Raw genomic sequence first — 27868 nt, forward strand, 5'->3', positions numbered from 1 at the left:
GCTAAATTAATTTAGAGCTGTGCACAGCCTCAGTGATTATTTCTACATACTCTGAGCACAATATTTGAAATTTTGGTGATGTTTAAAATGAAAAGGATATATGTGACAGACAATAAGAGAGAACGGGACAGATCTACTTTAACTGCTTCAAAACAGCCTGCAACACTGGCATGCTGTGACAGAGCTCTGGTTTTATTTCTGTGCTGTTCAAGATAGAAAAAGTCACATACCACATACCTATTTTGTTGCTATGATGCCAGGTCTCTCTTGGAAATGAGATTTTTAATCTCAATGAGATTTTTTACCTGGATAAATAAAGGATTAATAAAAATGCTGACACTTTACCTGGGACCTACTACTAACTTTTACAGCTTTTACTCAGCTACTTAAAATGGTCTCAAATGTTAACCCGATTGCTAGGTGATTTTATACAACTGTCAGTCACAGTCGTCATTTCATCTCATCAAATCAACACCTGTGTGCAACACTAAATAATTTGTGTCTGAAAGTAAACTGAAGAACTGCAAAAGAATTTTGGCAGTAAATGTTGGCAGAGATAGCCAGAGATCTCACATTGGCTTCGGTAATAGAACCATTTTTTAAACTTGATTTTGTTAGTTTCCTTCAGTTTTTAGTACATTTTTCAGCAGCAGTAACAGTCTGTGCTCCTGCTGAGCTCTTTGCACAAAACAAACTTCAAAGCAGTGTAACCTGGTTCCACCAACATCCCCTGCTTCATTGCAGAGTGGGAGGGGCCACTGGTTCTGTCTGTAGAAATGTGAAGAAAATATGGCGCTGCAGCTGCTGACACTCTGTTAGGTGAGCTGATTTCACTTCTTTCAACACCAAAGTCTTTGGTTGGACGATCTTTTGAACAGCTGGTCGGTCTATTGGTCAGTCCATCTGTTGGTTAGACCGTCTGTGGGTCAGCTTTTTGGTCTGTTGTTCGGTCTGTTGGGTGGATGGTCTGTCGGTCAGCTGGTCAGTGTGTTGGTCTGTTGGGTGGACAGTCTGTAGGTCAGCTTGTCGGTCTGTCGGGTGGACGGTCTGTGGATCAGCTGCTCCGTCCATTGGTTGGTCTGTTGGTTGTATGGTCTTTTGGTCAGCTGGTTTGTTAGTCTGTTGGTTGTATGGTCTTTTGGTTAGCTGCTTGTTCTGTCAGTCAGTCTGTTGGTGGACAGACTGTCCAACCAACAGACTGACCAACAGAACCCACCACTGTGTCTATGACACTAGAATGTCGTTAGAATGTTGCCATTTTGACATGCTGTAGAATGGCTGGTTGCAGCACTCAAACAACATTCGAGAAAAGCTAAAACTAATAGCCCTAGTTATAGTAACTAAGGGGCGTGTCTTACTGAAAAGTCCCTGCTACCAGCTCTCCTGCCTCCTCTCTCTTCTGTCACTCAGTAGAGTTACTCTAAACAAGGATTCCTGCTCGTGTTCGGGACTCAAAGCAGCATCGTTCAGCCTCTTCATTCATTCCTGTCACCAAACATTTGGTGACAGGTCAAATCAGCTGTTTATCTCTGGCAGTGAAGTGATGGAACCCAAGCCAAGATGAAGCAGCATTTGATTACACAGCCATCCCAGCCAGCTGTTAGCACACTGCCTCCAGCTGTGAACCGCTGATGAACCACCTGTCAGAAGACAGTTCTCATAATCCTTGATTTTAGGTGGCAGCTGGTAATGTCTTGGCAAGTATTGCTGAACCAATCTCAGGTCTTGGTGAGGGGATGCACATCGAGCCCATCCTGTTGAGTGACGTTGCTTTGGTCATGCCCTCACTGCCCACGGTGGATAGGGGGAAGCTCTCGTAGCTCTCTGTAGCCCGGTTGCCGCACTGGCAGCGTTGCAGTGTCAACTTCAGCTCCCTCTGGAAGTTGCTGTTGAGGAAGCCGTAAACGATGGGGTTAATGCAGGTAGAGGCCATCGCCGTCAGGTGACAGGCAGAGAAGACTGTGTCGTGCTGACAGTCTGGGAGGGCCTGGTGGTGCCAATCAAACAGAGTGTTGAAGACATTCAGTGGCAGCCAGCACAGAGCAAAGGCTATGACGATGGCTAGCAGCATTACGTTTATCCTCTGGGCTCCTCGAGTCCTCCTGCTGCGCTCCAGCATGTCCCTGCACAACACAGCATGACATCCATCATCAGACAATCCACCAGGAAATGTCACAGCAAACCTCAAGAAGCATTAACTCACAGCGTAACCACACACAGTGTCCACACAGAGCTCTAATCTGACACGATAACACGAACAGTTAAAGATGATGTGGATGAACCGAGTTATCACAGAGTGAGTGAACGGAAAGCTGTGTGACCTGCGACGTCTCAGGCGTAGAAAGATCCGGAGGTAGCAGAGGAGCACCAGCAGAAGGGGCAGGCAGTACTGGAAGATAAGCAGCGAGGTCGTGTAGGCTAGGCGATGCTTGTCTGACGGCCACAGCTCCATACAGATCAAATGATCCCTTAAACAAGACAGACATGGATAATGAAAACGGAAACACTTATTTAACTTTTAGAAGCACTGATTTAGGAAGTTGAAGATTTCATGTAACTTCTGCACTAAGCAATATCCCAAAACATCTGTGCCTCGATGTAATATCCCACTGAGCACAACTTTACTGAGGCTGGTGTCCAACCTCTGGTGACAGTTCTGAACATTACTTCACTCCTGACCCAGAAGTTTACCCAATTTCGCTGTGCAAGAAACTGCACAATGACAATAAAAAGCTCTAAGTCTAAGTCTATGTCTGACCCATTTGATGGCATTTTCACCTGCTTGGCATCCAGCGCTAATCTCAGAGGTATAAATATGTAACAGAATTTTCACTTAGAGATCAGAAACTAACAGATGAAACTGCCCAGAGGTTCATGAGAGGAAGGCTCTGAAAAAGAGGCTTTTTCAGTTTGTTGACTGAACCTCGTATGAACCGCTTGCTTCTCTGGAACATACATGTTTGGGAACGTACTGAGGATGTACAGGGGTTTACTGGTACTACATTAGTGGCTTTTTTTGAATTTTTACCTGCTTGCACACCAGAATCAATAAAACCAGGTCCCTTCATATCTAAATCATACTCTCTCTGACCTTAGAGCAAAGCTGTCTTTGTCTCAGTCCTGTTATCAGAGTCTGAAATCGGCAGGTCCACTCACCTTCTTGCATTAACGTTTTCAGGTTTTAGATGTGCTGATAAGCAGATACAGTGCTGTTCCCTGACTGTCTGAGCCAACAGAAATGCATCTTCAGTTTTCTTGTTAAATGAAGTAAATACAAACTCTTCAGTATCCAGATATGAACCCTGAAGTCTCAGACAGCGTCAGGCTCTGTGGATGAAACACTCTCTGCGTCTCTATCACCAGGCACCAGAGCGGAATTTAAAGAAACTCCAACAAATGCTGACATTCTTCTTCCACAAAATCAGAACTGTAAATAAACACCTCCTTCAGTGACTCTGATGGCCCTGAACCGGTTCTAAAGACTTCAGTTGGTACAGGAACCTCCGAGGATAAAAGGTCTTTCTTAAAGTGTTCATTAAGTATTTCTGACAGGCTAATGTCCAGACGGTCGGATTGAGACACATTCAGGTTCATTTATTGTGCTGCAGCAGACTTTATTCCCCTGATGAGTTCTGCTGCTGAACATCTTAGGGCTACGCTGCTTTTAGCTAAATGCAAAACAAGCCCAAGGCGTTTTGGGCTGTGTGACAAATACCGAACATTTCCAAAGAATAAAAATAAACTCTGGGCTTTGAGAAAATCAGTTATGTGTCCTCATAGCTCAGCTCAGCTTCAGTTTAAAATGAAACAGCATCTCTGGACTGAAGCTAAGAAACACCTGTATCCCAGATCTCACCTGAAGGGGTTGGCAGGGAGGCTGATGTTCTGGAATGGGTCATTGGTGAGGATGTTGAAGGAGAGGAAAGGCAGTGAAATGAAGCAGGCAACCAGCCATGTCAGCCCCACAGCCAGATAGGAGTGTCCCGCGGCGGGGGACCAGCCAGTGGGATGGAGGATCAGCTGATGGCGCTCCAAAGCGATCAACACCAGGGAGAAGACCGACACTGTCACCGACATGCACTGAACAAAGGGCGTCACCTGGACGGGCACGAAACACAGCAGAGGACAAACTGAAGGTGTGGTTATCGAGCTCGCGGTACACTGTGAGAGCGCGGCCCCATGGTCATGACCAGCTCCACCTTCACGCTGTGACATCACACTTTTATCCATTCATCCAAATGTATTCAGTTTCCCCTGTTACATCAGCTGACAGCTTCATGATGACCTCACAGTGAGCAAATGAAGGCAAGTTTTTTTTTCTCTTTTAAAATGTGAATGAACACACCTACAGGTGAGCAGGGCAGGCGGTACCTGGTCTGCAGGTAAAGTGCTGCTCGGCCTGCTGGGCACATGAAACACTGCCATGGATGGCTCTCACTTCCGTGTCAGCATTGTTCTTCATCTCTGCTCCATCAGATCTGGTGCTACTGAACTTCTAGATCTGTAACGTCAGCGGCTCTGAGTTGCTGCTGTTTGCTGTCTAATTTCAGATTTTTATTAAATGAGGTGACACAAACTTGTAATTAAAACCGATCTGTTATCTGTGAAGCCAGAGGCTGCTCAGGCTTTCAGGTGGTCGGTCACTCAGACTGAGAAGCATTACGTTCCTGTGTGGAGCAGACCACCACTTATCCCTCTGCTCCCATAGACATGCTTCCAGAGGAAGCACAAACACAGGCTTGTATCATCCTCTGGTCTCACCTGCGTACCTGACTCATCTGCATCACTAAGCAGTGGAAAGCTAACGGTCTTCATTTATCAACACAACTTTGGAGGATAAAAGGAGTATGCAATCCATGTTCAGGGTGGGCAGAGTCAGCACCTGGATTGCCCCCCCGGCTCGTTTTTAATTTTACATCTGTCTGACAATGCTGGATGACTCTTATTTTGAAAGTCACTGGAAAGTGCTGGCCAGTGAGCCTGGACCGTTCCTGTCTAAGGTGCCTCAGTGGTAGCTTATCAGGCCGGTGGCCCAGAGTGAGGTTCTGCCAATGTGAAGGTTATGGTTTTATTTTTTATTTAACCAGGAAAAACACACTTGAGATTTAAAATCTCTTTTAAAAGCACGTCCTGTGTTCTGAACACTCATTAATTCAGTGTTCAGCAGTGCAGTCATAAGCTAGCAGCACTTACAGTAGTTAAAATAAAAGAAACAATCATAACTTAGAAACTCCATGTCAACAAAGAATGATTATCTTAGTAAAAGTAAGCATCTAGTGCCAGAAATGAAGCGTATAATATTCAGGTATTCAAGTCCTTTACAGCTGCCTGAAGAAGAGCAGCTCCTTCAGATACTCCTGCAGCTGACTCCAGGAGGAAGGAGCTGCAGGCTCGGTGTGAAACTGTGCTCAGGCTGACAACACAGCCCTGCAGACAGCTTCTCACTGTCGTCTCTTTATTGTTTTTGAAGGAAAAGGTGATGATTGCACACTGGTGAGTGCTGTTGTCCCAGCAGCGGTGAGCGTGCACGGCACACTGACCTTGCACAGGGCCTCCCCCAGCACCCAACGATCCATCAGCGTGTAGATGATGGTGACGGGCAGACAAACGATGCACATAAGGATGTCGGAGCACGACAGGTTGGCGATCAGGATGTTGGTGACGTTGCGCAACTCCTGTTGCCGGGCAATGATGAACACCAGACCTGCGTTGCCTAGCAACCCAATGGCAATGACAGCGCTGTATGCCACGATGAGGAATGTTGCCCCGCCTACTGAGGGAGGGCACTGAGAGGTGTCTGCCCAATCGGAGGCCTCCCAGACGTGGAGGACGCCGCTGTCGTTGGACATGGCAGGAAGGGAGAGGAGGAGGAAGTAGGGAGCGGGCAACCCAGCGGTGGCGACTCAACTTCCAACAATAAAGAGGATCAGAACACAATGAGGGGCGAGGAGGAAGAGGAGGAGGAGGAGGAGAACAGCACCCAGCTACGTGCTGTGAGGAGTTGGATGATGGAATCAAATATGGCGTCCTGTGTTTCTTTCCCCGGGGATCAGCTCTGCAGCAGCGTTTTCTGCAAAGAACACAAAACAGCAGCGAGTAATAAGATGGAGATGAGGAGCTCTCAGCGGACAGGCAGAGGAGGAGAAAGGTGAAGAGGAGGAGTGAATGAATACATCAGCACATGCTGCTATCTCATGCTGAGCTGCACTCCATCGTCCAGAGACACTCGTTAGCGTACACTGCCAGCATGGGTGTAATGGCACATTATGCAGCCCAGCTCACTGGGACACACTCGGCAGAAAAACCACTCTCCAACTATCTGACTGTCGGCGTTTGCTAAAACGTTGCAGCGTGAGGGCTGCACTTCAAACAGGAAGCCTAAAAACACTCCTCACAGCCCGACAGTCGCTCCATGTGCACAAGTAGCAGAAAAAAAACAAATCCTAGCTCAGCTCTCCAACAGTCAGACCTTCCAAATCATCAGACTGTAGTTTGCTCTCACCATAACTCATGCAACGATTTAATTTAATTCAGTTTTATTTGTATGGCATCGAATCACAAGAAGAACCCTCCGGCAAAACCAGTCTCAGGGACGGGCAGCTATGTGCACTGACCGACCAATAACAGCATAACTAAGGAAAGGACTCAGGGTCACCTGATACAGCCCTAACTATATGCTTTAGTAAAAAAGAAACTTTAAAGCCTAATTTTAAAAGTAGAGATAGTGTCTGTCTCCTGAATCCAAACTAGAAGCTGGTTCTACAGTAGAGGGGATGGAAAGCTGAAGGCTCTGCCTCCCATTCTACTTTTAAATACTCTAGAAACAACAACTAACAGTCTGCGAGTGAAGTGCTCTAATGGGGTGATACAGTACTATAAGGTCTTTAAGATAAGATGGGGCCTAATTATTTATTGATTATTCTTGTATGAAAAGAGCAGGATTTTAAATTCAATTCTGGATTTAACAGGGAGCCAATGGAGGGAAGTCAGTATAGGAGAAATCTGCTCTCTCTTTCTAGTCCCTGTCAGTACTCTTGCTGCAGCATTTTGGATTAACTGAAGGATTTCCAGGGAGTTGTTTGGACATCCTGATAATAACGAATCATAGTAGTCTAGCCTAGAAGTACTAAATGCATGAACTACTTTTTCAGTGTCAATCTGAGACAGGATATTTCTAATTTCAGAGATACTGATCAGATGACAGAAAACAATGATGATCCGCTCTGTTCTGCAGCTCCACAAAGCCCCTCTCATTCCGGAGCAGCTCGAGAGCACCCCCTGTGGAGCAGGGAGTCTAGAAAGGTTCTGATGCTAACAACTATAAGCTGAGATCAGCTGCTGATACACTGTAGCCCTCTGTGGTTTTAAAGAATATCAGAGTTTGAACTGTCATGTATGATATATGTAATGTTCTTACACATGTGCACAAACTATACACACACCCACACTCAGTATCGTTTTAACGACCCGTGTTCTCACTTATCTGCGACGTGCTGACTTAACGGTTTAATTAAGATACAGCTTTTAGACCATCAGCTGCTGCAGGCAGCGCGCATCCTCTGATCACATGCACATCGACACCATCAGCTGTCTGCCTCGCCCACTCTTTCATTTCGCCCTCCACTGACAGCCTTCATCAGCCCTGAGGGACTGAACTGCCACCAAATGAGACACACTCACAGGTGTTTGTGCACAGCCACGCTCTGACTCACTCGCAGCAGCCACCCGCTTGTCATGGCAGCCATCACACAGCTCCATATCTGCTGCTCCCTCGCTCCTGCACAAGAACACTCAGAGATCCACACTGTTTTTAAAATATGCACACGTAAAGCTCCAACACAGGACAGCAGCTTGACAGATGTTGACGAGACACCAGTAACATCTGGAAACAATGTGTTTCCTCTGCTGTGCAGAAAAACATCACAAAACATGGCATGTTTACTACATCATCGCCTGACAACAAATCTTCTGTCTCCAGGCAGGTGTTCGGTCATTCTGTCTAATGGCCAGCAGGGGGCGACTCGTCTGGCTGCAAAATGTAGTTGGTCATATAGAAAAAGCCCAACAGAGACCCAAGAGCTGAAAACATCCAAAAGGTGCAACCCAGATCAATCAGTTCCTCTGACATCTGCTGGATGTCAGTTCGGCAAAGACAGTGCCCACAGGTCTCTGCGGATTTCATGCAGGAGGTTATCAGAAAACCCGACAAGGTTACTGTTAATGTTCCAACAATGAATTTTGCAATGTCTCAACTTGACTCCGCCCACTGTCTGCTCAGCTGGTATGCTACTACATGTGTCCAAAACCAGCTACAGCTGTGGTTTGACAGAAATAGAGAAAATCTTTATTTTATGTCATTTTTTTTACTTTTACTGAAGAAAATTGTGTTGTTTCAGCTCCGTGTGATGTATCTGGGTGAACATTACAGCCATGTGCTGAGCCAATTATGCTAAGTTTAGCTAGTAAAATAGTTTGCTAGTGTAGCTCTTGAAATGTCTCATTTCATTTTGATGGTATAAATGTAAAATGATTTCCATTATTGATATTTTACTATATATACTTCATTTTTTGAAAAAAAAAAAAATCCTCAGAGGTGAAATTTAACTCAGTTGTCTCAAATATTATATTTCAGTTAAAATTCAAGGTATATATATTTCTATTTCATATCATTTATAACTTGTGACTGTCTAACAGACAAATATTAATATACAGTGACCACTGGCTGAAATCTTTAGTTATATTAAAGGGCAATATCCCAAAAAATCCCAAAAATTAACTACAAAGATTTGATCCTTGTACATTTCACATAAAATGGAAATCAGACTGATGCAGTAAATATTCTTTTATTGATGAGAAAACTGGGCAATATAATTTAAGATGTTGAAGATATCAGAGCATTAAAGAGGCCGATATTTGGGTAAAAGAGTCTCAAGAAATAGAGATGACACAGAAACAACATCGTTATAAAATATTGTATTTTACATACATACTTTATGAATGTACAGCTTTTCACAGCTCTTTGAACCTCTTACTTGCATACTTTTCCCACTGAAACCAGTACAATCCCATTGTGATGAAAACAATATTTTGACTAAATACATTCTGGATAAATCAGATCATTATCAAAGTTGTCTATGGTTACTTTTATTTTCTCTTCTTTCCCTGTCAGATCCTGTCCTGCAGGATAAACATCAGTCAGTGGTTCCCTATATGCAGCTGTTATAGTTTGTGTTGCAAATACACGAAGCAAATATCTGAAAACTGTTTTAAATATTTTCAGCCATCCTTCATGTACAGAGAACAGCTGCCTGTTCTCCCCCTGTTCTCCTCTTCATCTCTCAGCTGCTGCTGGCTCCTTTTTCTCCTCCTCTTCCTCACACACTGCTGAACCTGTGCTGGTGTTTCATCAGGGATGAAGAGCCTCTGTCCCTTCTCAGTCTCTCCTTACTCTGGACGCTTGCAGAAGAAAATCAGCCATGGCAGTTAACAACAAAAGCAGGAGAAGTTTATCAAATATCTGTTAACTTGCAAGATGAAAACAAAGTTTTCTAATAGAATCACATGGACATATTTTATGTATTTAAATCACACAATCATTTAAAATCCTTCATGCACCAATGCATGAAGGAGTGTTTCCTCCCTGCAGCTGTCAGACTGTCAGCTGTCAGACTGTACAATCAAAACTGCTCCCAACAATCATAGATGTTTACATCTGCGCTGTAACTGCAATAATTTAATCAACCGATTCGCACCACAACCTGGGTTTGCTTCTTATCTGTAGTTAATTTTATTTAATTTAATAACTGTACACTACTCCGTTTATAGTAACCATTGTCCTTGATGTAAATATGTAAGAAAGAAAATTGTGTATGTTTCTGTTCTGTGTCCTGTTTGTTTGTATATGTGTCTTTCTGGCTGCTGTTACAATCAAATTTCCCTGTGTGGGACAATTAAAGAGAAATTTAAGAGGGAAAAAAAGAGAAAGGAGAAACAGGACATATGATCCTGCAGAAATGTTGGGCTTTATAACAAAAGTGACATGCTCAAATTGTATGATATAAGCATGACAAACAGCACAGACACAGGAGGAGGACTTCTCCATTTATTGCCTGTCTTATTTATTAGTGGTTTATACAGGATGAGAGCTCATTTAACCATAAACTTCAGCACAGCATGGTTGAGTCTGCTTCCTTACCACAGCTCACGGGCCAGACTTTTGGTTGGTTTGTCCTAAAACAACCGAATGTTAGCTACATTGAATTTTTTAAGACTTTTCATTATGCTAAATTTGTTCCGCTGGATATTTTTAATGAGATAAAAAAAAAACAAAAAAAAAAACCAGTACTTACTTTTAAAAGTTTATTTCTGGATTGCTTCACTTCAACCACCTGCCGTTTTTCTCAAAAGATTTTCTTCAACCCTTATTCGCAATGAATCCTGGGATATGGTGGGCCACGAACGATACACCCGGCCCATGCTTCAAATCTGGGGAAAAGGAGGACGCATTTCTGGGCCACATTTGGAGCAACCTTCGAATTTGGACAGCCTTTGTCACCATGTAATCGGCCTACAAATGTGACCTCCGAAGGATGTGGCCCCTGAATTTCGACACAGCCTAAGACTGGGGTGGCCAACTCCAGGCCTCGAGAGCCGGTGTCCTGCAGGTTTTAGATATCACCCTGGGTCAATACACCTGAATCAAATGATTAGTTCATTACCAGGCCTCTGGAGAACTTCAAGACATGTTGAGGAGGTAATTTAGCCATTTAAATCAGCTGTGTTGGATCAAGGACCCATCTAAAACCTGCAGGACACCAGCTCTTGAGGCCCGGAGTTGGCCACCCCGGGCCTAAGGCTTCAGGTCACAGAGTCCAGAATCCAGTGGCATTGTGGTGGCTGCATCCATGTTTCCCACACAGTCTGTCATGGATGTGAAAAAATGGCCACCTCTCTCTGAGCCTGGTTCTGTCTGACTTTTCTTCCTGTTAAAAGGGAGGGTTTTTTAGATGTGGGTGGGGAGAATCATGTGACTGCTGGAGTTTCTCTGTATTATTGTAGTATCTTTACCTCACAGTATTAATATTGTGATTTATATAAATATATATAAATGTAAATGAACTAAGTATAAATGAAACTGAATTGAAGTTAATTGCAGAACAGCTTGCTGGACTCTGTTTTCACAGTAAGAGTCCAGCAGTTTTTCAGTGCAAAAGCAGAGCTTAATGGCTCCAACTCTGAAAGGAAAAAGGGATTCAAAATAAAAGACTGCATCTTTCAGCTCTGGTTCAAATTTCCTACAGCAACTGAAATTAGATTTTTCAGGCTTTATGATAAATTTCTGCCTCATTTCTACCCATAAATGAAAGCGTGTTGATTTGAGTGCCAACTTAAAACAAGTCCTCCAACACACTCGTCAGATGGCTGAACAATGTCTGAACTTCCTTCCTCCCACATCTTCCCATCTGTGACTGACAGCTCACTTTCTGCAGCCGACAGGCTGACGTTCACCCACTGCTTTGAACTCCTCTATGAAACACTGTTAATGGGAACAGTGTGAGAGGCGGCTCTGTCGTATCCCACAGCACAGATTCAGAGCAGATTCTGCAGTAAAATTTCAACCTGATCACCATCTCCATCACACATGCCTTCATGTGACTATGAAGAGCTGGTCCATGGAGATAAAAGAAGCCTGGTGGCTCTGGTTCTTCTGTCCACACACAGGATCAAACATGTTGGGTAACTCAGTCCAGAAAAAGGCACAAGTGGGTTCATCTGGCTGCTGTTAGTACTTCAGCTACTTCAGCTGGACTCCTGCAGGCGTGAAGCTGATGGGGCTCAAGTTTAGGACAGCCTGAGACGCTCATAGTGTGCACTTTTTAAAGCATGATGGAAGATCGGGGTGACATCATCGTGGTGAATTTAAGGAGAACCAGAATTCCACTCGGGCCATGCATGTGCTGTTTCTGAGCGCATGCCTGAACCTTCGGTGAAGTTATGAAGTGCATGACCAGAATCTGTGAAGACGTGGAGGTGCTGCTACTCCGCCTGCAGTTGCCCATTTACCCCCGATGACCTTGCTGATCTTTGATATTTCATTTCTTCTTCCTTTTCTCTTTCCTCAGAACACATTACCTAAGCCGACCTGACCGAGCGGCAGCTGCGCAGAGAATCAGAGCACTCAGACTCTTTGAGTTTACTGAATGTGCACAGTGTAATCTGTGGGCTGCAGAGGAAAGCTGTGCAACAGGGTTGTTCCATCAGACACTAATCACAGTCAGCTGCTCTTTGTTTAATCAATGATGCATTATGTCCCCTTCACACTGTGAACATGTTCAGCCTCACAGACCCTTCAGGTACACTTGCATAGGTCCACATTTTGGGCTTTTTGCTGCATGTTTGAGCTTCATCAGTCCAGCAGATCTCCACATGAAACTCTGGGTTAAAAAACACAAAGCTTTGTGAGAAACTGAACCCAGATCAGTTTTACTACCACTGCAGGCGTCACAGTCTGAAGACTTAATCTGTTTGTTATAGGAGTGATGATCTCCATAAAAACAGCTGAAATTTGTTCATCAATTCCAAACATTTCACGAACTAAAGAAGTGGTGAGAATCAAAAACGCTGGAAAAAATATCAACGTTTTTTAGGGCTGACATTCTGTAAAATATTCAAAATGTGCATGACAGGTTTGGGTGACTGAGATTATTTATCTTCATGTTCTATGTCACTGGTTAGTACAGCTTACAGCCACGCCATGACCATAGTTCAACCAGAAGGTGCTGAGTTATCAGTTAATAATTAGCTATCAGATAGACACCAGCTAATCAGTAACATCCAATGAGGATCCTAGAATTTCTTTGAGATGGTCTGTTAGTACAGTAACCTCACAGCAGCGATATTATTAGTCACATGATGTCTAAAAGCACAATCATGGTCCAAAGGTCCAGTTCAGGTGAAGCTAGCAGACAGCTTGCAGCTACAGCACCTGTGTCATCATCCACCTGTCAGTCAGAGAGGCCACACTCCTCGTAATGCAAACAGGTGAGTTACAAAAATATCTTCCTTAAACGAATATAATGAAGGTTTAAATTATCTACAGAGACCAAACAGGTTTGTTTTAACATGGAAGTCTATGAGGACGGTCTCACTGCTGCCTCTGCTGGACGTCAGAGGAACTGCAGGTTCTGTTTGGTTTGTTGCTCTCATCATGGGAAAAAAATACCAGAACAGTTGCAGAAGCTGCAGCTCACTGTGTGTCGATGTGAGAGGGAACGTCTTGCAGGAAGGAGGTCACCTGCAGCACAGCGTCGAGCCCGTCATGTTTGTGGTCTGTGCAGCAGAGGGGGAGCACGCACACATTAAACCAACAACTTGAATGTGTTTGAGCTTCGAATGTTCAGCACTGAGACGTTCGTGTTGGCTGGGAGCTCTCGGCGCTCTGCGGCTGCTTTCTGCTGGAAGAGTGTGTTCTGGCTGCACGGATATAAATAACTTGTGTTTCTCTGAGTGTGGAAGTGGAACAGCCATGCAGCAGAGCCATGAAATCTGAGCTGGATTAAGCTATGAAGGTTTCCTTTGTGCGGAGGCGGGTGAGGACAGCCATCACAGAGGTCACATCCTGATGTTTGATATCAGTTCGATGTGGCAGATGATTCCAGAGGGCTGACGCTTTCGTCTTAGCGCCAGCTTCGTGCCATCGAGTTTGCATGTATGCAGACGGTGGTGCCTGCGGGCCGGCGAGCTGTCTGTCTCCGCCACGTCGCAGAGCTCAGATTGTTGGCATGACCGGGCGGTCAGTGGGGGTGAAATGATCCTTCAGGTTTAATGTCTGTTAGGATTGAAAGTGTCTTTAAAGCTAAGGGGAAAAACTTCTCATAATGAATATGAAGCTGGGAAGGGAAGGGCGGGATGCAATTCAAGGACACACAAAGAGGAGGAAATCTCTGCTCATGTGCTCACCACACTATTACAGATGGCGTACTCACACTTCCTGGTTATTCTTACATGTTTGATGAAGTCACAGATGGAAGTACAGTGAGGGCTAAAAGTATTGGAACAGTAAACCGATTACACGGAGACCCGCAGACTTTCTTATTTGAAAAGTGTCAGTCAGGTTTCAGAGCTCATCACAGCACAGAAACACCTTTAGTGAAGGTTACAAATGATCTTCTTATGGCCTCTGACAGTGGACTCATCCCTGTGCTTGTCCTGCTAGACCTCAGTGCAGTGTTCAATACTGTTGACCATAATATTCTATTAGAATGATTAGAGCACGCTGTAGGTGCTAGGACCAATTCTGTTTACATTATACATGCTTCCCTTAGGCAGTATCATCAGAAGGTCTAGCACACATACATACACTGCTATACTTATGACACCCAACTTTATCTATCCATGAAGCCAGATAACACACACCAATTAGTTAAACTGCAGGAAAGTTTTAAAGACCTGGATGACCTCTAATTTTCTGCTTCTAAATTCAGATAAAACTGAGGTTATTGGACTCGGCCCTGAAAATCTTAGAAATATGGTATCTAAACAAACTCTTACTTTAGATGGCATTACCTTGGCCTCCAATAACACCATGAGAAACCCTGGAGTCATTTTTGACCAGTTCATGCATTTATTACTTCTACTGTAATTCCCTGCTACTAGGATGTCCTAAAAACTCTCTGAAAAGCCTTCAGTTGATACAGACCTTCCCAAAGTGTGGGGCCCGCCCCCTAGGGGGGTGCAGAGCCATTGGGGGGGGGGGGGGGGGGGGGGGCAGCATGAAAAGGGAAAAAAAAAAAAACCAACAACTCTTGGACACTGCTAGAGCGGGGCACCTACACAAATGCAAAGCAGGAGATGAAGCATCGCTGAATATGTTTCCAAACCAACTTCATTCTAAGCCAAAGACTAGAAAATATGGTGAAGCAAATCTTACCTTTGCTTTCACCTGCACAAGTGCCGAGGTAGGTCTCCCTGCAGAATTGGTTTTCCCTTCATCGGGAGCAGCGCTGGGCTCTTCAAATCACGGACAAACAGTATCCCACAGTTGTTTATGTTTTTAAACCCATTTTCCACAGAGAGGCATTTTTTTGAAAAATGTATTGATAGCAATGTTGAATATTATTACACAGGAAAAAAAACAACTACATGTAAAATAATCACACCGTGATGCCTCTGCCTTTCTAAATAGAGGGACAGTAACTGCGTGTTTATATGCAAGTGTGTAAAACCTGAAGATAGAGACAAAATACTGTTAATCTGACTATCTGCCATTCTGCAATTCCTCTCATGTAAGCAATGACGTGGCGCACAGCTGACGTGAAAAAAGGCACATACCTTTGACGTTGCATGACGAACTTTGTATTCCTCGTCCACACGTAAACGCAAAAAATGAGTTTTAAAAAAATCTTAGTTTTCGGTGATTCGAAACGCCGTTTACGCGTGGACGAAACAGCTGCGTTTTCAAAAATACCCATGTAGGTGTGGACGTAGCGCGAAAGAGTTAGTTTTAGATTACGCTTAAAAGGCAGGTGACCCTGAATCCTTCCTTTAGTTATGCTGCAGTAGGTTTAGGTTGCTGGGGGATTCCCATAATGCATTGAGTATTTCTTCTTAGGTCACCTTTCTCACTCACTATGCATTAATAGACCTCTCTGCATTGAATCATTAGTTGTTATTAATCTCTGTCTCTCTTTCACAGAATGTATTTATCTTGTCTTCCTTCTTTTCACCCCAACCGGTCGCAGCAGTTGGCTGCCCCTTCCTGAGCCTGGTTCTACCGGAGGTTTCTTCTTTTTGAAGGGGAGTTTTTCCTTCCCACTGTAGCCAAAGTGCTTGCTCATAGGGCGTCATGATTGTTGGGTTTTTCTCTGTATGTATTATTGTAGGGTCTACCTTACAATATAAAGTACCTTGAGGCAGCTGTTGCTGTGATTTGGTGCTATATAAATAAAACTGAATTGAGCTGAATTGAGAGCTCTGCAGCACCAAATGGATGAATGGATGGACAGACAAGTGGAGGTTCCACATACCGGTGATGAGTAGGTGAACATGTCCTGCAGCCCGCGGGTCGTGCTCATGGCTGAGAATCAGCACGGCACTCTGTTGGTAATCCCCCCCAACAGAAGATTTCTAGTCAAGCCCAATTCCATCAGAGCCAACACCCGTTGGTCCAGCCCCTCTAATGCTTTTATAACAGAACAATTCAGGAACAGGGATGCTAAAAGACACAAAGACAGCCCACTGCTTTCTCATTCACTGCTGTAATTACGTCTTGGTTTAGGCTGAGGGGTGGCGAGGGTGACCATTACACCCCTAAAGGCAGCAGGAAGGAGCTAATCTGCTCACTTCCTCCAGCAGCTGTGAGATAAATACAATTAGCATGATGATGAAAATGATTCCAGAGATGTTCTCATCCCGAACGAACGATCCTACTCTCAACAGCTCAGCGTGCACACAGTAAGAGTGATCACTGAACAGAATCAACTTTTAGGGATTTACTTACCTGGATAATGCATCAAGACGTGATGATTCATCTTAATCACTTAGAAATTAAAAATAAATCAAAGCAGGCGCCCCCTGTTGGATAGCAGACACACCTCTATCATGCTGAAATCCACGCAGGTGTTCAGACTTTGAAGACCGTTTTTATTTTCTTCAGCTTCTCATTTTGGGACGACGGCGTGATTAACAAGCCCGATGGCATCCTGGTTACCGAGGGACGAGGGGCAGGATGATTAATGGTGTTTCCATCAAGTGCCATGTTCCACTGACTCACAGCATGTGGCTCAGCTCTCACAGACACCTCACGGTGAGGTGATCTACATCAGGTGTTATCCCGGAGGCATAAATCCTCAGAAACCAAAGACAGATCCTCCAGAGCCGGACAGAACACCCATGGGGGATCTCATCACTAAAACCATTAGTGAGTGAATCAGGAGTGCGAGGCATGTTTCACGTGTTTTTCACTGAAGATGTCTGTAAACACAATTGTGTTTTATTGAGGCGATGTTGATGCCACCACATCATCGTTCAGCGACATTTCACTGATGTAAAGATGGCCGGCTGAGAAACGATCACTTTTACTTACAAGAGAACGAGAAGATCCCCCAGCTGTGACAGCACCCCAACAGACCGACCATGACAACGAAGTCATGGAAGCTCACCTGTCACCAGTCACATGGCAGGATAACAGGAAGTCTGCTTTTCTGAAAATGTAACTAGAAGACATTTTCACTTCCTGGATTTCACTTCCTGGTTGATACTTCCTGGTTTTTTGGCGAGTTTGGTTTCTTTAGTGTTTTGAGCTTCTCGTTAGAGTTGTTTTTTTCTGTGATATTTCCTCTGAATCATGTTTCACAGCTGTCTTTTGTTGAGGACATGCAGTTGTAGTTTGGACTTTATCCTCTGGACTTTCAAATAAGCCAATGATAAGCCTCCAGTGTTCAGGTCCTCTCTACACCACATTTGAACCTGACCTCCAAAATAAAAGCAGAACAGACAAATCACCACAGCACATTCAGCTGAGAACCACAAATTTCCGTAGACCTCAGACAGCTGCAGGTCTGAGGAGCTCGGGGGGCTCAGATGTTCCTGAGCAGCCCTGAGTGACTCAGCAGTGAGCAGACTGTGGCTTCTAACAGATTTCATGCCTGTTTTCTTTGTGTCATCGGTGAGTGGCCGTGGGCCGGCGTAAAACACCAGTCCAGCGGGCCAAGCTGACGCTGATGTCAGCTGACAGGAGGATGTAACGCTCAGAGCACTCGCTGACGCTCAGGCTGCCCTGACTCTATCGCTGTGTGCAGAACAGATTCTTTCAATTTATTTCTGGAGAATTCACTTCTGTGATAAACTCACTGCATCACTGTGATGTCACATCCTTCCCTGTAGGAAAACTGTTAAAATCATTTACATAGTCTGTCTTTCGTTTTGCTTTTCGATCCAAATCAAATCATTTGGTCAGCTCCAAACTCTTCATAGGGACAGGAGCTCCGAGACAGGAACAGGAAGTCGTGGAGATCAAGTGCAAACGCTCATTGCTGAGCTTCATGAGCTCAGGTGAAGCCAGGCGTCACACCGCGTCCTGGATGTTTGTTTCCGCTTTGTCAGTCTGATGCCATGTTTAAGGTCTTCCTTCATTCATAATCACTGCTGTGCTGCAGTTCAAAGGTCAAATAGAGTCTGTTGCAGCGACCGAGCAGCTGAAGTTCCTAACATGGTGAATGCTCGCCAAGAAGACGGATGCAGCTCAATGGGACAAACAGGCGATCCACAGCTGTAAGGATAATGCTGCAAAAACTGCAAAACACACACACACACACCTTACTGTTCATGTTTGCAGGACCAGGACTGAAATTCAAACATGAACCTTTTTACTTAAACAGTCCAAAGAAGAGAAATCTGAAAACACAGAAACTGAACTCAAAGAGCACATGCGGATGATTGACAGGAGGACAGGACTATTCATACACACCAAGGGCCGATCGGTGGACGGGCAAACAGGAAATGAATGAGCCACTGCTGAACAGTAAGTAAAAGTTCAACCTAGACATAGCAGACAAAAACTACCAAAGTAAAATGTGAAAAACCAAGGAAACTAAAGTACTCACAGACTCTGAACAGATGATCAGAAACTGAAATCATAAAACCCAAAGACCATCACTACTGAGTGCTCAGTAACATCCACATAAAACCCTAGAATTTAAATCTGACATGGAGCTCCACCTTCTTGAACGCTCTGTTAGTACAGTAACCTCACAGCAGTCATATTATTGGTCCCATGATGTCATTAATATTACTCTAAAATTCTCCAACAACAGAAACACAGTCCAGAGATCCTGTTAGCAGACAGCTAGCAGCTACAGCCGCCTGTGTCACCATCCACCTGTCAGTGAAAGAGGCCACGCCCCTAATGTTGTAGACTTGAATACAGTGTACAATACTGTGGTAGAGTGGATTACAAGTCCTCATTCACAGCAAGGAGTTTAACGGCAGTCAGTCCGTTGTTCTCCACCCGTCCATCCGCTCGGCAGCCTCCCTCTGTCTGAGCCTCGCAGCTTCATCAGTCCAGCAGATCTCCACATCAAACTTTCAGGCCTGAAACACTCGGTTCAGCTCTGATAGAAACTGAACCCAGATCAGTTAACCCTTTAAGACCTACCATAGAACCAAGTCTGCCAGAGCTTATATTATATTTTTACATGTTGTAGTGCCATTTTTGGGAGCATTTCGAGTTGCTATACATCAATACAACCATTATAGCCCAAATTTTAATAATATGCATGCATTAAGTGCATAGAAATTACCTAAATTGCAAGAAAGTGCAATAAACTACAAAAAAATTGAAAATTGTTTTTGTTTTTTTAACATATATTTCTAGTTAGAGAAATATAAGAGGCTTATCCCTCAAAACTGTAAATACAAAAAAGTTGCACAAAATAGTTTCCCACCACAGGAAATTTATTTTGAGTGTCTTCATATTTTTATTTTTGAAATACACCAATTTTTATACACTGCAGGAAAAACGAAAAATAAATATTATAATGCAAATTTGCAAAAAAGCAGCATATGCATCAAAATAAACTATTTCCAGCAGTGCAATATGAGTCCTGAGCATCCCAGAAACGACACAGAAAGTCATAAAGTCAAACATAACTTTTAAAAAACACCAGTATAGGCTCATAAGGCCCTGATGGTAAAAAACTACATTTCCGCGAAAATGACGTCACTTCCGGTTTTGGGCAGGTAATGGAGGACATGCGATAGCTCACGCTGACGTCTATTCTAATGTAGGAAGTGTTACGAACAGCTGATCGGATCGGCAAAGCGCGTTTCTGGAATATTATGTTTTTGTTGCTGCAAGTGCTTTTTATGCAGTTTTTGCAAAGCTATATGTGGAAGGAAACTGTGACCTAGATGTAAGTACAACTCCTCCGGTTTCATATGCAAAAAAAATTATTGCGCTAGCTCACGTGGTTGCAGTGCTACAAGGATTTAAAAGTAGTTGCGCAAAACGGAGCGTGTCCGCGCTGACCGGTTTTAAAGGGTTAAATACTCAGTTTGAGGACTGAACCTGGTCTCTGAACAAATGTGTTATCATCTGTCCGAGTCGGAACGACCTGCAGCACTTTGACCCGTTTCTGATCACTCACAGCGTGCATTCTGGGTAAACCTTCAGGGTCAGATCAGCAGGTGGGACAGGTGTCAGCTCTGGTGGGAGCAGGTCAAAAGTCATTTAAAGTCCAGGATCACCTTCCAGCTGTGATTATTATGGACTCTACAGTGGTGCTGTTCTGCTACTGATGCTACAAACTTAGAAAAGTGCAGAAAGACGTCAACGAGTCCAAGCCAGCCGGAGCTTCACGCTCCCCGTCCCTCTTGGAGTCTGCTGCCCTGACAGGCAGGACTTTACCAATCGCTTCCAGCCTGAAGACAGAAGCCTGACACCACCCTCCAGCTTCACCCACCTGAACCAAGGGTGTTTCGAACCTCGGCTTCATGTAAATAAGAAGTGTGACTGTTTTTAAACTGAAGAGTGTGGAAGAAAAGCAGAGTGAGGTAGGCGGTCATAGGCTCATAGGAGGTCACATGACTGTCAGGGTTTTCTCTGTGTTCTCTGTATGATTGCAGTCTTTACAGTGCAAAGTGCCCTGTGGGGAGCGCTGTTGTAATTTGGCGTTGTATAAATAAAACTGAATGAAGTGTGCAGAACAAACGTGTGGATCAGTCTGGTCGCTGTTTCATTTCCTCACACAGGTCCAGCGTTCTCTTGAAATCAAACCGTGACATTGAACTGATGATTAAAATGATGCTGATTATGTTAACAAGATGTGGGAAGCACTCCACAGACATCAATGCCTTTAATGTGGAAGCACAAATGCGTTCGGCACACAAACACATAAAATTAAATGTCATCATTAAGAGACAAAAAAGAGAAAGAAGCCTATCAACGTGTCGCATATTTACATGTATAATAAATAAATAATTATTGTTTGAGCCATTTAATATCCTCTCCAACTGACTATTATGACAAGGATGCTGATGCCAGTAAATATTAAATACATTTTTAAATCTTATAAAATACACACCAAAGAACAAAGGCAGAAATGAAGTGCAGGCACTGAATGTATGAAATGGGACTGAAGCGATGTTGTTTTACCTTCCCTTTAACCTTCTATTTTAATAATTTATTCATTATGAAAAATGTCTGTTTTGTACTGTAGTCACTGTTTGCTCACTATTAATTAATTAATTAGTTTGTCTGTTTCCTCCTTCAGTGAGTGAACTACAGGGATGTCACTACATAAACTTTATTCTTCATTTGTGTCACATTTTACAGTGGATGTTATGGTTATTTTCAGTGTGGTTTCTGGTGCCTGTAAAAGCATTTTAACCATTTTAATCAGTAATTTGTTGACGTCATGATTTTTGGGGGCACTTTCGGTCTTCCATATTTTAACTTTTGAGATTAATTTCTGTCCGTGCACGTGAGCCTTTATGTCTCACGCTTTGATCGGAAGGTGAACACACAGCACATCTCTGAGATCACTTCTCTGGGTGCACGCGCGAAATGCCAACACGTTCACATGACTCACATTTAAATGGACGCAGCTGCAGTCCTGCACAGAGACACAAAGCGTCAAAGATCCTCACCTGAGCTGAGCTTACACCTGGAGCGCGGTTCCCGTCAGTCCTGCCTCTGTGCTCGGCGCAGGGGCTGCTGCTGCCTGCGGTACACAGCTGAAAGAAGCTGCCGCCGTGTTTGGGAGGAGAAGAGCGGGAGAAGTGGAGCAGTCACCCATCTGCGGAGAGGCGCCTGTGAGCAGGAGGAGCTCCAACCAGTGCGGAGTCAGAGGGAGGGAGGGAGCAGTGACAACAGAGCAGCTTTACCCAGGGTCGTAAACACGTTTAAGGAGGCCTGAGTCTGAGGGGGCCCTCAGCATCCAAACACCAGGACCAGATGCTGAGGGGGAAGCCGAACATTCACGGCATCCATGCAGTCATTTCATGGATTAATCCCACATTTTACTACCCTGACAAATACACAAACTTTATTCTGAAAAACTGGAACACATGATCTGAAGGCGTGTTTCCTTTACCCACCCCGTCAGTAAAACACTCACTCCACACACCACAGTCAGTTTCAACCCATCTACAGTGCTGGGGACGTTAAGTAATCCATCACCTTTCCTAAAGTAATGCACCATATTACTTAATTACTTGGCAGGGAAGTAATTAGTTACACTTCTGCAATAGCTTACTTTCTCATTACCGTTGGGATTAAATAATTTGCAGTGCCTCCCTTTTTATTAATAAGTGTTATAAAGTTATATAGTGTAGTATTAAGTGGACACAGCCCTGAAAAATAAAGGCATGAGACCATGTGTCCTTGGGGAGTAGAAAGCTGTAGACTCTCACTCACGCTTGCCTGGGAAAAGTAGATACGAGGGGACCATCTCTAGTGGAAAGTTACAGAGACACTGTTGTTTAGACTAGAATGAGAGAGCGTCTGTAATAAAACTGTTAGGGGTACACCACCATTTTGAGATCCGCGGCAATGTGTCATGCAGGACGCATCTCCCGTCTAGAAGTAATATAAAAGAGAAATAAAGGGTTAAATGGTCTACTGAGCAATGTTTTGTCTTCCATCAGATGCCTCTGAGGAATCAAAAGAACTCAGTGAAGTGTTGATATTTACATTACTCCATAAAATGACCTGAAACACTGTCTCATAATTACAATATAAACTTGAGGCACACAAAGCTTAGCATTGGCATGCTAGCACACGGGGTGGCTGTAGGTCAGGAGGTAGAGAAGGCTATCTATTAATTGGAGGGTCGGTAGTTTGAGCCCTGGCAGGGGCGGATCTAGTGAAAATTTCCTAGGGTAGCATGGAAATCAAATGGTGTGGCAAAATCAAAGCCATGTTTTTACTCATGCTAGTGTTACATCCTGTAATATGCATATAAAATATTATAGTCTATAACTTTATTTTCTTTAGCCCAGATAATTAAACATTTTAGTTACATAAAACATGTGAATTTTGATTTTATGTAGCCAGTAAAATAAATAAGTATAAAATCCAGAAAGCAACGTGGGGTTGAAACTTAAGTTTAAACTTAAGCTAATTTAACTTAAGTGTAAATCTCCAAAAGTTGATTCTGTTCATCTGGATGTAGCGTTTTGTGGGAGAAACGTTTCCTCACTCATCCAAGTGACTTCTTCAGTCTCAGCTGACTGCAGGTTTGCCCAATCTTATAAACAGCACATTTGCATAATGACTGAAACCAGCCCACTGAAGGAACAATGGGCTGGGAGGTCAGTTTCTTCATCATGATTATGCAAATTCTCATGACCATTGATCAACAACCACTGATCAATGGCCATGAGTACCATTCACAGAGAGTTGGGGAATGGCTGTGAGATGGCGAAAGATGTATCCTTAGGCCCCCTCCTCGATTCAGAAATGGTCTTTCCCCTTCCACGTACATGGCTTCCTTGACTCCGCGCTCAAACCAGCGTTCCTCCCTGTCCAGGATGTGCACATCCTCATCATTGACAGAGTATCCACTGGCCTGTAGGTGTGAATAGACTGCAGAGCCCTGGCCTGACGGGGTAGCTCTTCTGAAACTTAAGTGTAAACTTAAGTTAACGCAGTTAGCTCGTTAACACATTAGCGCCATGCAGCCATTCACACGGGGCGATCTGTGTTAACTCGCTAACGGAGATTTGCCACATTAATGTGGTTAACGTCATTTTAATGAGATTAACTCTGACAGCACTAGTTTATAAGTAACATAGCCAACCCCAAAATGTTTCTTATGATTCAACTGTGTAATTCAACTTATTTGTTTAGACGGACAAGCTAAATTATTTTATTTTCAACTATAAAGCCAACCTAAGCTTTAACAGTTTAACAGGCCACTATTCTGGTTTATGGTTTTGGACTTTCACAATAAAACCCGTCTAAACACAACAAAAAAACTATTATAATTATATAATAATAATAATAATAATAATAAAAATGTAATTAACCAGAAATGTTCATTAAATCAAAGAAAGGCTAGATTTGACATTAATAGATGTCACAGATGTTTAAAAGCAACCACAAAGCATTAAAATAAATACAGTTCATATGTTATAGGAGTTCATATGGATTGAAAACAAGCCCCCACCTTTAACGACTGCACCTTCCGAAAAAGTCACGTCTGGGCTCATTTTTCTATTTCAAATAATCAACAGAAAATTTCACGGAGAGATTTTTGTATTAGACTTTTAAAACTGTGGTGTTAATTTTTAAGTAACATGAGCCAAGAGGCAGCAGCATGCACCCATTGGTAACACAAAAGCTAGTCTAACACTGGCTAGCTGGCAAGTTTATAAACCTGGGCCCTGTTTCAGGAAGCCGGTTTAGTGGAAAAACTGAGTAAGTATACCCTGAGTTAACGAAAACTCTGGGTTTTCGGTTTCACAAAGCGAGTTCAGCTGCAGCCTGAGTGAGTCACTATGACGACACACTCCGTGAAGCTAACCTGCCCCCTAGCAGGTTTACTACAACTAACCCTGACTGTCTCCGCCCCTTTGTCGGAAACCTGACAGTAGGAAGTGTCGGACATGGCGTGCCACTTCCTTGAAGAGCCAGTAGATCGTGAAGCCCAAATTCTCCGCAGAGCTCTCCGCCGGGAGAGAGTGATCAGAGCGCGTTTGGACATTTTATCATTTCCTGATGATTTTCTGTGCGAACGTTACCGTTTCTCAGCACAATCTATAATTTATTTGGATAACATCCTCAGGCCATATATTACGCATGTGACACATCGCGGACATGCTCTCAGTTCATTGCATATTATTTGTATTGCACTTCGGTTTCTTGCAAACGGGAGCTTTCTGTATAATATTGGTGACGCTGAGCACGTTTCCAAGGCTACCGTCTGTCGGGCAGTCAGGAATGTTACAGTTGCACTGAAACGTCTCCTGTACTCGTCTGTGGTGTTCCCCGGTCACAGACCCACAAGATTTATCAAAGAGGGATGCCACAAAATTGCAGGTATCAGGATGAACAAAACTTAATTTATGATGTGGTGATACTTGGACTACTACTTAAATTTTACATTTATTTTCACGGTTCCCAGGCGTGATTGGCTGTACAGATGGCACTCACATTCCAATCATTGCTCCTTCAGTAAATGAAGGAGACTATGTGAACAGGAAGTCTTTCCACAGCATTAATGTACAGGTACATAGTTCCCTGTAGCATTTCAAACTAACAAATTATTTCATTATAGTAATGGATGCTAATTTGTGTTCTCTGCACTGTGAAGATCATATGTGATGCTGCCAACATTATCACAAATGTGGAAGCCAAGTGGCCAGGCTCTGTCCATGACTCACAAATATTCCGTGAATGTACACTGAGCACAAAATTTGGACATGGTGAGTTGAGAATACTTTAAAATATATAAAGACCAATCGCTTCAGGGACATTTGAACTGAAGTGTACCCTTCTGTCTTAGGAGAGTTCACTGGCTACTTGCTTGGTGATAGGGGGTATCCATGTTTACCCTATTTGCTTACCCCTTACCCTGACCCTGAACCGGGCCCACAGCAGCGATATAATCTGGCTAATTGCAGGACAAGAGCCAGAATTGAAATGACTATCGGAATGCTTAAGGCCCGGTTCCAGTGCCTGCAAAGACTCAGGGTCACCCCAGAAAGGGCATGTGACATTATTGTGGCATGTGTGATTCTTCACAACATTGCCACAATTAGAGGAGAACACTGTCCTTCTGAACCAAACATCAGCAGTGATCCAAACCATGAACATCCTGACCCTCCCACGGACATACAAGATGGAAGAGCAGTCAGAGACACCATATGTCACAATCATTTCTTTTGACCCATCACCTCAACATGTTGAAAGAAGAATAAACAGATTTTTTGTTCAACTGGCTTTATTGGTCGCCTGTATTTCCTGTACACAAAGTATTAAAAGATGTAAACCTCATAAAGTGTCTCTGTTGCTTCCTCCTCTGTAACAGCTGTCAATGTTTCTTCATTATTTTCCTGTAGTAAAGAAATAGACAACATTGCTGTTCTACTGTAAACTCATATAATCTGTGGAGTATTACTCACAACTGCATGTTGGTCTGGCTCAACAGGAGGCTGCACCAGATGCAGTACACCATCAACTGATAGAATATGAGGTTTATACAGGTCACTTATAACTTACAAGGGACCAAATGGCAATTAACAAACATACCAAGCACCTTACACTTCATTGTCATTATGCTCTCAAAGACAACCAAGGCTGAGGGAAGGCAAAATCAGTCGGAAAATAACTTCACTACAAAATAATTCATTATGGTAAAGAGTTTATCAAATGAATGTGTCGCACTGCAAAGGTGACTGTGAAGAAAGGATGTATGCACATCATGTATTATTTTGAATTTACCCCTTATGTAGGCACTTGTGTCTTGCGGGGTTATTGACTCAGAGGATGTCCCCGCAGAGATGCCTTCGGCCACAGGGCGCCCACTGTTTTGGCTGAGGGCCAACTGCTCAGCCTCTGTGAGTGGTGGTGGTGGAGGACCCCCACCTGTTTTTCGGGCCTCTGCTTTTTTTCTGTTGGCTATAACGGGCCACATTTGAGCATACAGAGTAAGCAAATATGTACTTGTAATGTGCTCAGATAATTTCAATAAGTGCTTACAGAAAGAAAATTAATGTAGCCTCTAACTGCAATTGATTTACATGGGACAAACAGACCAAGCACTATGGCTCATAATACAATTACACCTTACCTGTTTGGACTATATTTTTATATTTCATTTTTACTTGCTGCCAGGCACGTTTGGGGCCTGTTGGGTTGCACCTGCGCTCACATCACATCACAAAATAAAATGTATAAAATAACAAAATAACATATGATAAAATAACGTGTTAAATGGGTGGAAATCCCTCGATCAATGTTTAAATTAACACTCACGCATTGACTCTGTCGACTATGTTTTGCCATGCATGCTTTTGCAGCTGTGGCTGTGTTACTTTTTTCCGCGGAATTTGCATGTTATCGGCATATGCTGCCATCAGAATTTCGGCCTCAAGCGCTGTGAAATACATTGACCGCGCCTTCTTTCCCTCCGTCTCCATGGTGACTCGCTTAATCTGTGCTCCGCTTATCAGGGCTTTATGTATCCTCGTCCGCGCGCTTCACTTGGGGTTAAAGCAACTCCGCGTTGACTGAACTAATTGTTATCAGCCTTTCTGAAACGGAATATTCCGAGTTGGACAGTTCGGGGTTACTCAACCGTGAGTGTCGTTTTTCACTCTGAGTTTTCCAAACCGGCTTCCTGAAACAGGGCCCTGGTGTTAAACTGAGAGAAGGCACAAAAACAGTTTGAATAAAAGAAAACATTTACTCACCAAATCAGTGTATCACGTAACTGTTAGGTGTGGCTGTGTGCAGACAGGAATAGGACCCAAGGTGCAGACTCCGGAGACAGAACTTAAACCAAAACAGCTTTAATGCTGAACTCAAACATAACATAACTGGGGAAAAAAGGTCAAAAATAAACTAACACCGGCGGATTGACAAAACACACAGCAAAATAAACGGTAGATCGCGACACAGACACTAAGAAACACAGGGCTTAAATACACAGAGGGAGCAATCAGGGAATGGGTAACAGGAGGGAAACACAGCTGGGGCAAATCAGGCCTAACGAGACAAGGGGAAGCAAAACCAGACACATTAACAACAGACATGGATTTTCAAAGTAAAACAGGAAACATAACACAGACTCACGGGCAGGCACTATAACAAAGGGAACAGAGACGTGGGAACAGGGCAGACACAAACACTGACTGAACACGGGGA

At 43.6% G+C, this 27868-nt stretch overlaps 1 protein-coding gene across 4 annotated transcripts; it reads right to left on the reverse strand.

The window, feature by feature from the left end:
* Positions 1-27868, reverse strand: npy8ar (neuropeptide Y receptor Y8a). Of its 4 annotated transcripts, XM_082542450.1 has the most exons (7): positions 27415-27868; positions 21646-21794; positions 14930-15009; positions 5541-6070; positions 3857-4098; positions 2322-2468; positions 1-2123 (listed from the first exon to the last, which is right to left on the reverse strand). In XM_082542450.1, the coding sequence occupies exons 4-7, from the start codon at positions 5847-5849 to the stop codon at positions 1673-1675; spliced, it is 1149 nt and encodes a 382-aa protein (XP_082398576.1). In that variant the 5' UTR covers positions 5850-6070; positions 14930-15009; positions 21646-21794; positions 27415-27868; the 3' UTR covers positions 1-1672. The 4 variants fall into 4 exon arrangements, with proteins under 4 accessions (XP_082398576.1, XP_082398578.1, XP_082398577.1 ...); XM_082542452.1 differs by lacking the exon at positions 21646-21794; XM_082542451.1 differs by lacking the exon at positions 14930-15009.

This window comes from Aulonocara stuartgranti (assembly GCF_965226115.1).
Source record: "Aulonocara stuartgranti genome assembly, chromosome: 7".
Lineage (NCBI taxonomy): Eukaryota > Metazoa > Chordata > Actinopteri > Cichliformes > Cichlidae > Aulonocara > Aulonocara stuartgranti.

Excerpts from the sequence above, each read along its gene's own strand:
- npy8ar (XM_082542452.1), bottom strand. The coding sequence starts at position 5,849 with ATGTCCAACGACAGCGGCGTCCTCCACGTCTGGGAGGCCTCCGATTGG. Across the intron at positions 4,099-5,540 it reads TGGGGGAGGCCCTGTGCAAG|GTGACGCCCTTTGTTCAGTG; the intron begins GTCAGTGTGCCG and ends GTGCCCGTCCAG. Across the intron at positions 2,469-3,856 it reads CTCCCTGCCAACCCCTTCAG|GGATCATTTGATCTGTATGG; the intron begins GTGAGATCTGGG and ends GTCTTGTTTAAG.